Below are 9160 nucleotides of genomic sequence, written 5' to 3'. Positions count from 1 at the left end.
CCTCTCACTCCTAAAAAGGGAAAAATACCACCCATCATCCGGCTTAACCAGGGAACGGGAAGCATTGCAATTGCGAACGATTTGCATGACAATTTATGTTGGCTGAGGATGGCAAATTTAATTGACAAACATAATAAATTCGCCTTAGTTAAGTTTTTTACGAGGATTTGTCGTGCTTGCAAACTAAATTCGTCATCCTTGTGACAATATAAATTGCCATAAAAGACCTTCGATTTGCCATCCCTTCCTAGCGAACGTCGGGTTTGTAGTAGCATTATATACAAAAAACAAAGGATGGTATATTTCGCTCAGAAAAAACGATGGCATTATCCACTGGCCTTTGGAAGACCCGGTTCCTTCGAGAGGACGCTCGGCCTCGCGCACCGGCGGACGGAGCCCCCGACTTCAAAATTCAAAATTTTCCAATGGCCACGTTCCTCTTTCGCCCCCCTTTTCACGGCCGCCTCCGCCCCCTCCGCCGCCTCCTCCTCCTCCCGCAGCCCAAACCCCTCCTCCTTCCCAGCAGAACCCTCCGCCTCCGCTCCCCCAGGCTCACCATGGCCTCCTCGCCCCCTCCCCCTTCGTCCCCATCCACCTCGACGCTCCCGCCGCCGGGTCGCTCCCCGCCGCCGCCCGAGTGGCCCTGCGCCCGCTGCACGCTCCGCAACCCGCTGAGCGCCGCCGCCTGCGCCGCGTGCGACGCCGCGCGCCCCGTGGACGTCGACGACGTGTCGCCGGGCCATTCCGCCGTCGTCGCCTCTTCGTCGTCCCGCCCGCTCCCGCCGGCCCAGTGGTCCTGCGCCCGCTGCACGCTCCTCAACCCCGGGAGCTCCGCCGCCTGCGCCGTCTGCGGCGCCCCGCGCCCCGTGGTCGTTGACGACGGCGACGAGCTGGACTTCTCCGCCGTCGCCGGCGCCTCGTTCCTCCCGCTCCGTCGGGACCCGAGGAACATAGGCCGCTCTGATGCCGCGATGAAGGTAGCTCGCGCGCCGTCGCCGGACACTGTCTGCGAGCGCGCCGGCTCGAACGAAAGGGATAAGACTGCTGCCGAAAAAGGTCCATCTAGGGTTATATATATTTTTTGCTTATTCTGTATGCAAAATAATCTTTACTTTGAGTTCCCTATCAAGATTCTTCTACAGTATCTAGGACTGAATTAAAAAGGGTTATTTTGATTTTGTGTGCTTTTTAAAAATAAATATTGGAGTTCTTCTAGTTATTGAATTTGCAAAAACCGATTCTCCGTTGTGTTCTCCTCATCGATGCTGTCTTTTTATCTGAATCTTTTCAAATGTTATTTTGTAACAATGGATCTTTCTTGTTTTTGGATGAAATGTTGGGATCTTATACAAATTTCATTCTGACACATCTTAAATCACGACAAGTTAACTATAGTGAGGTAAAAGAGAGTAATGCTCCTGATTGCCCTTAAATTGTTTGTTAACACAGTTGGATACCTATGGTACAATCAACCTGAGTAATTAGGAGCGAGTAATAATGCTAATGGCATATGTAAATGGGTTTAAATTCCCAAGTCAGATGGCCACAGATAGAATTTCAAAACATGGTAAACTATATGAGAAAATTGATGTGCTATGGCGAGAGATATATCTGATCTTCACTGTGTTTGAGGCTTTAGCATGGTTGCTAAGTAGTACTCCCCTCTGTAAACTTTTATAAGACATTTTAGGTCAAACGTCTTATAAAAGTACATCTTATAATACGTCTTATAAAAGTTTACAGAGGGAGTACAACATAGAGCTTGCAGTTTCTGCCTAAATGTATTACTTTTTCATGCAAAATAATGTCACTTTGTTATGTCAAATTTCTTCTACAATATGACCTTCTCCATGCAATAATATTTCCTTTGGTTTATCTAGGGTGCTCTAGGAAGAGAGGCCACGCAGCAATATCAGACATCGTACACGAGGGCGACGGCTCGAACAAAAGGGGTGAGACGGCCACTGAAAAAGGTTTTTCTAGGGTTAAAGTAAAAAAGGATTATTTTGATTTTGTATGTTTTTTGACAAATTAAGTACTGGAGTTTTTCTGCTTATCTATAAGAAGAGTAAATGCTCCTGATTGACCTCATATTGTTTCATAATGGACTCGAGTAAACTATTTTAAAGTCAAGCTGTATAAATTCCCATGTCAAATGGGCACATATGGAATTTCACAACATAGTAAACTACCTAAGAAAATCGATGTACAATGACGAGGGATATATTGGTATTCGATTTTTGCTCCAATTTGTGTTCACTTGAATTGTATTTGAGCCTTTACCATGGTTACTAATTAGTACTCCCTCCGTCCCAAATTACTTGTCTTAGATTTTTCTAGATACGGATGTATCTAACACTTTTTTAGTGTTAATAAGTTTAAGATATATTCGTATCTAGATAAATCTAAGACAAGTAATTTGGGATGGAGGTAATACAACACAGGGTTTGCAGTTTCTGCTTAATGTTTTACTTTTTTATATAAGATAAGCTTGATTTCCTTCTCAAATTTATTCTACAGCATGACCTTGTCTGTGCAATAATATTTACTTCATTTATCTAGAGTGCTCAAGGAAGAGAGGCTACGTGGCGTCACCAGACATCGTCCATGAGGACGCCGGCTCCAATGAAAGGGATGAGACAACCACCGAAAAAGGTTTATCTAGGGTTAAAGTAAAATGGATTTATTTATTTTGGTATGCCTTTTCTGAATGAAGTACTGGAGTTTTCTAGTTGTTGAATGTGCAAAAATCGCTCCTCTACTACGTCTCTCCCTATAACGCATGGGTACATCAATATGGATACGGACACTGCGATACGTCATTTTTTCAAAAACACAGATACGTGGGTACGCTTGTATATATATAATATTACCTCCCTCCCAAAAAGATTGCCTTCGATTTATCTAGATACGGATGTATCTAACACTAAATGTATCTAGACAAATCTAAGACAAGGTTTTTGGGACGAGGGAGTAAATATTAAAAATATATAGAAATTGGTGTTTTTTATACGGCAATTCGTAAAAGTGACAATTTCGGGTTGCATTTGGAGGAATCACGTGAGCAGCACTCAACATTTGGACTGCATTGACCAGGAGCTGTGGCAGTGCTCAGAATGGGTGATGGAGCAGCAGCGTCATGGAGCTCTCCTTCTCTGGTGTGGCCGCGCTCAGAACAGGGAAGAGAGCAGCGGCGGGCTGGCGATGGCTGGCCTTCCTTACCTGTTTAGCGGTGGCACCAGCTCAGGTCGGGTTGGAGGCAGAATTAGGAGAGGAAGGAGGAGGGTGTCGTGGGTAGGGATAGTGGGATTTAGGACCCCTCAAAAAAAATAGTGGGGTTTAGGGTTTTCCTGTCTTCGGCAGGTATCCCATGGGTATCCCACAGGTATCTGAACTAATTTATTTTTTTGGAAAAGGGAAAATAGATGGATACATATCCGTTATGTTCCTGCAGGTATTTGGACATATCTGATGCGTACAAACGCCATGCCAGTTTCCAGAAGTATCCACGTAATCTAGGTCTCTCCTGATTCATCTTCTTTTCATCCGAATCTGTTCAAATGTTATATTGCAACATTGGACTTTCCCCCCTCTTTCTTTGATTTTCGGATAAAATTTTGGGATGCTACACAATTTTCAGTGCCACCCATCTTATTTCATGGCAAGTTATCTATAATTAGTGAGATAAAGGAAAAATAAGCATCCCAATTGCCCTCACATTGTTTGTTAACAGACTTGGATAAACTACGGCAAATCAACATGAGAGTAATTAGGAACGGGTAATAATGTCAGATGGCCACATATGGAATTTCACAATATGGTAAACTACCTAAGAAATGACAAGAGATATTTTATTATTTTGCTCTAATTGTTGTCATCTTTATTTTGTTTGAGGCTTTAGGACGATTGCTAAGTAGTACACCATAGAGCTTGCAGTTTTCGCCTAAATGCTATTACTTTTTCTTTGTCTGTCAATGTCAAATCTCTTCTAGAATATGACCTTGTCCATGCACTAATCTTTCCTTTGGTTTACCTAGGGTGCTCGAGGAAGATAGGCCGCTTGACGTCGCCAGCCATTGTCCACGAGGGTGGCGGCTCAAATGAAAGGGATGAGCCAACTGCCAAAAAAGGTATATCTAGGGTTAAAATAAAAAAAGGGCTATTGTAAATTTGTATGTTTTTAAAAATTAAATACTGGAGGTTTTAGTTGTTGAATGTGGAAGAATTGCTTCTGTATTACGTCTCCCCTGATTGATGGTGTCCTTCCTTCTGAATCTGTTCAAATGTACTCCCTCCGTCCCATATTAATTGTCATTCATCCGTTTGAACGACAATTAATATGGGACGGAGGGAGTAGTATATTGCCCACAGACTGATGCTGAGTAGCTCTATATAGTCTGTTTCCTGTTATGCTGAATACTCCCTCCGTTCCCAAATATAAGTCTTTCTAGAGATTCCACCAAGTGACTACATACGGAGCAAAATGAGTGAATCTACACTCTAAAATATGTCTACATACATCTGTATGTTGTATTCCATTTGAAATGTCTAAAAGGACTTATATTTAGGAACGGAGGGAGTATAACTCAGCATGAATGCATGATCCCTTTAAAAGTCACTAACAGATTTATCTTAGATATCATATGTTCTTTGTCTTGAAACCCAGCATGAACTTATCTTGAAACCAGTGAACCCTTCTATGTTGTTTGTCTAAATTGATGAAGAAAACAAATATTTCTAGCTACTTTATGCAGGTTATTAGAGGCTAAATATTTATAATGCTTTCCACAGTAAATTCTGAGACTCATTTGGATAAGAAGACCATCAAAGTCATGACATACAACGTATGGTTTCGGGAGGATTTGGAACTGACGAAAAGGATGTATGCTCTTGGAAATCTTATTCAGCACCACAACCCAGATCTTATATGCTTCCAGGTCCAGAGTTTTTCAGTTTGAACTTATTGTTATTTCTTTTCCCCTTCTCAATTTCCCTGTGTAACTGCAGGAGGTTACACCAAACATATATATGCTTCTCCAAAAATCTGGCTGGTGGCAAGAATACAAATGCTCGCTGTCAGCTAGGATGGCCATGCAGAGACAATATTACTGCATGCAGGTATTCACTGTGCTTCTCGCAAACTTCATATATGGGATGAGTGCAAGCATATGTGAATTTTGATTTACTCATCTTCTTCTACAGTTTACATGCAACTGTTAATTTTTAATCTCCATTAAAATAAAGTGTGCCTTTTATATTATATGGCCACCAAGATGCACATATGACCAATCTGTTTATATAATGCCATGTAAAGCGCTACTGCTCTCAAAAATTCTATTGCTCCTCTTTGCAGCTTTAGAGCATGTATCCTCTTATCATTTCATTCATGTATTTCAGTAATGTGATTCGATTGCAATAAGTGCAGATGAGCAAGTTGCCTGTGAATTCTTTCGAATGCATCCCATTTTCCAACTCAGTCATGGAAAGGGAGCTGTGCGTGGCAGACATCAACATTGGAGGCGCTACCAAGTTGGTGTTGGCCACAAGCCACCTGGAGAGCCCCTGCGCGTGGAATCAGATGTACAGCAAGGAACGAGTAACTCAGGCGAATGCATCCATGAGGATATTGGACAAGTTCCGCAACGTGATATTCTGCGGAGACATGAACTGGGACGACAAAGGCGACGGGCCATTCCCTCTCTCAGACGGCTGGGTCGATGCCTGGGCCGAGCTCAAGCCAGGCGAGGACGGCTGGACGTACGACACGAGGGCCAACGGCATGCTGGCAGGCAACCGCAAGCTGCAGAAGAGGCTGGACCGGTTCGTGTGCAAGCTGCCGGATTTCGAGATCGACACCATCGAGATGATCGGGAAGGAGGCGATACCTGGGATATCACACTACAAGGAGAAGACAGTCCGCAAGGTAGTCCAGAACATTGAGTATCCTGTGTTACCTAGTGACCACTTCGGGCTTGTTCTGAGCATCACCCACGCTTCATCAGGTTGAAAAGTATGGTGTAAAAACGTTCCCTAGTAGTAGTAAGTGGTGGTGAATTTTGTAGCCCAATGGAAAGTAGTATCTCTACCCCTGGTTGAGAAGAAATAACTTGAGTTAGAGACTGTTTCTGTCTCCTGTTTACTTCAGTTACTGGGGAAACGTTCTCTCTTTATCGTGTCCAATTTTTGTTTTGCATGACAGTGCCCAAGCAGGGGCTGCCTCCAGCAGCGGCTGGCCGTGTCACGCAAAATATGAAACGAAAGCATTACCTCGATGCTGGTATGAAACCCTAGTTCATCGATGTTCTTCGCTTGGTTCCAACTGTGGATACCGTGCCAACAATTTAAGCTTGCAGCTGCAATAGTAATTCTGCCTTCTGCTTTATTTGGGGTTCTTGTATCTTGCTCCGATTCCCTCATTTCTTGGTTCCATGCATGTATTTGTGATGATCTTTGGGTTGGAGTAGAACTAGGAAAATATGCTGAGAACCGAGACAAGACCAGACAGGAGATTACTGCCAAGATAGAGGGTGGATTGGGACTGTGTTTTTGTAAAGGCTAAAACAACCATTTTTTTCTTTTCTTATATTGTGTTGATGAAGCAAAGATCTCTCTTGTATTTGGGTTGGAGGAGTGGACGTATAAATCCAACACCTGGGTTCAAATCCTCACGAAGACAAATTTTGATTCCTATTTATTTTTGAGGACCAGACTTTCCTTGTACTCACGCATTTACTGAGGAAGGCTTGGTGCGTAATTGAGACTAAAAATCCTACTACTCACACTTAAAAGCTTGTGTGCATCCCTAGTTGGTGCAGAGTCCCGGGAAGGCCAATTTTAAGGTAAATAATCGATCGCATCTGAGCCCCCGCGTCGTCCCCCTGCGGGCAACTCGGGCGGCGGCGCGCACCTCCCTCCCCTCCCCTCCTCCTTGCCCTTCCCCACCCTTGCCGCCAGCCAGAGTCACCGGGGCAAAGCCCCTCGCGATGGCCGGTGGCGGGGCCCCTTTTCTTCGTTGCTCGGGGGTTGGCTGATGCGGGCGGCCTGTCCAGGCTGCGGCGTCATGCAAGCGCGGGGCTCGGCTGGACATCGGCGGAGGCTCACCGCGACTGCTTCCTTGCGGCATTGCATGGGCACAGTTCGGCGGCGGCGGTGATGCCCGGCCTAGATCCCGGGGTGGCAGCCCTGGAAGGCGGCGGCAGGTGAAACTCGAGCTCCCCGCGGCGGCATGGCGTGGTGCTGTCCCTGTCCAAGGCGGATCTGCACCGGCGATTTAGTGGCTTTGGCTCTGGATTGGTTTAGATCAGAGATGGTGACGAGCGCGCGGGATTCGTCTCGGCGGCTCTCGCGGTTTGGTGAGGTGGGATGGCAGCCCACCTCTCAGGCTCAAGTGGTGGCACAGACATGTAGTGGCCGGTATGCTAGGGCTCCCATGGTGGCAGTGCTGGCGTGGATGGCCACCGGATCTGGGCAGCTAGATCTGGGGCTTTGAAGGCGGTCTGGATGGTGCATAGGTTTCCGGGTCGATGTTCTTGGGATAGATCCGGGTGAAAATCTAGTCTTCCGCCGGTGGCTGGAGCCGGTGATGCTGACACCCTTGGCGTCGTTTCCTTCATGAAGGCATCATCAAGGTGAAACTCCCTACTCCCCCCGCTACCTCTGGGGGAAACTTGATCAGTTGATCGGATGATGGCGGCGCTTTTGTGTCCTTCCCTCCTTGAGGGCGTCATTCTTGGAGGTGTGCATTGGCTAGAGGGACCAGTGGACGGTTTGCGGTGGAGCGGCGTCTCATGTCACGCATCGACGATATGGAGTCTCGGCGGCGTGGCGCAGCAGGGTTTCGGTGACGGATGTATGATGATGGACGCATGTAGGGAGGTGACGTTGTCTGGCGCCGTGGTGGCGTCGACGGTAGGTCTGGCAAGGTTAATGCGTCAGTACCCGCTCTAAAGATGGTTCGGTGGACGACGGTAGCGGCGGCCTCTGAGAGTATGCCGGACCGGTATGTGCCCTAGACCCAGTAATGCTGCTTGGTTGGGGCCTCCGGCTTTAGATATTATTAGGCTTTGGTGCGAGGTCTGTTTGGTATTCGATTCGGACAATTGGCACCCCTTCATCAAGTGGATAGGAGTAGCGACAGATGTTGCCAAGATGATGGCTTCAGAATTATTGATGTATTACTTTGTAAGGTCTTTGTGAATAATCAATAAAATGGCTTCATGCGTCGCCCAGATGTAGAGGTCGGGGATCATCCTTTAAAAAAAACTTGGGTTGGAGAAGAGTCAGAGAACGCAGAAGAGTCCATCTGCTATGATTTTTTTTCACTGCCAAGACATTTACTCCCTCCTTTCCAAATTACTTGTCGCAAAAGAAATATATTTAAACGTATTTTTAATTCTAAATACATTTATTTCTATCCATTTTTACAACAAGTAATTTGTGACAGAGGGAGTACTTGTTTATATCCCTGCGTGTAACATGTCTAAGCATTTATTTGAGACCCTTCTCTTTATGAAATCCGAGAAAGAAGGGTAAAAAGTAATACTCCCTCTGTAAACTAATATAAGAGTATTTAGATCGGAAAATAGGAGTTCTCGGGTGCTCCGCACCCCTATACGAAAAATATTCGTAAAAAAAATCTCAGAAAATAAAAAAAATCCAAGATTTCGGGATGTCAAACCTGGTTTCCCAATCTACTTCCGTGTGAAATTTCGTGAAAAATACCAAAAAACATATCCGTGGTAAAGGAATTACTGCCTGGAAAAAAATGTAGCCAAACAGTGTTTTGCTATACATAGGAATTTTTTGTCTTTTTTGCCGCGAATACGTTTCTTGGTATTTTTTCACCAAATTTCGGACAGAAGTACATTGAGAACCTACGTCTGATATCCCAAAATCCTAGATTCTTTTTTTCAAATTTCTCGGTATTTTTTTTCCTGGTATTGTATGTATAGGGGTGCGGAGCACCCGAGAGTTCTAAATCCTCGTCCCGTTTAGATCACTACTTTAGTATTCTAAACGCTCTTATATTAGTTTACGGAGGGAGTATCATCTAAGGCGTGATGGGTTTACACACACAAAATTCCCACCTACTTATCCTTTATCCTGACCATAGTGGAATGGCATGTAGTGCAATTCCACCTCCGTTCTATCCCTTCTTTTC

At 45.1% G+C, this 9160-nt stretch overlaps 1 protein-coding gene across 2 annotated transcripts; it reads left to right on the top strand.

Annotated features, from left to right (window-relative positions):
* The first annotated feature begins 385 nt into the window (after positions 1–385).
* LOC125516126 (uncharacterized) lies at positions 386–6170 on the top strand. Of its 2 annotated transcripts, none has more exons than XM_048681596.2 (7): positions 386–1056; positions 1881–1973; positions 2563–2655; positions 4038–4130; positions 4792–4937; positions 5008–5118; positions 5426–6170. In XM_048681596.2, exons 1-7 carry the CDS (start codon positions 426–428, stop codon positions 6005–6007), a joined length of 1749 nt encoding a protein of 582 aa, XP_048537553.1. In that variant the 5' UTR covers positions 386–425; the 3' UTR covers positions 6008–6170. The 2 variants fall into 2 exon arrangements, with proteins under 2 accessions (XP_048537553.1, XP_048537554.1); XM_048681597.2 differs by having other exon boundaries at positions 387–1056; positions 1881–1952.
* The last annotated feature ends 2990 nt before the right edge of the window (positions 6171–9160 follow it).

The sequence above is a fragment of the Triticum urartu genome, chromosome 6A (genome assembly GCF_056163025.1).
Source record: "Triticum urartu cultivar PI428250 chromosome 6A, HENAU_Tu73, whole genome shotgun sequence".
NCBI classification, from domain to species: domain Eukaryota; kingdom Viridiplantae; phylum Streptophyta; class Magnoliopsida; order Poales; family Poaceae; genus Triticum; species Triticum urartu.
Note: the sequence above shows the minus strand (reverse complement) of the source record. Positions and strands in the feature narration are given on the sequence as shown.

Coding starts and splice junctions, on each gene's coding strand:
- LOC125516126 (XM_048681596.2), top strand. CDS start 426: ATGGCCACGTTCCTCTTTCGCCCCCCTTTTCACGGCCGCCTCCGCCCC. Junction 1,974..2,562: donor TGAGACGGCCACTGAAAAAG/GTTTTTCTAGGG, acceptor TCATTTATCTAG/AGTGCTCAAGGAAGAGAGGC. Junction 4,938..5,007: donor CAGATCTTATATGCTTCCAG/GTCCAGAGTTTT, acceptor GTGTAACTGCAG/GAGGTTACACCAAACATATA.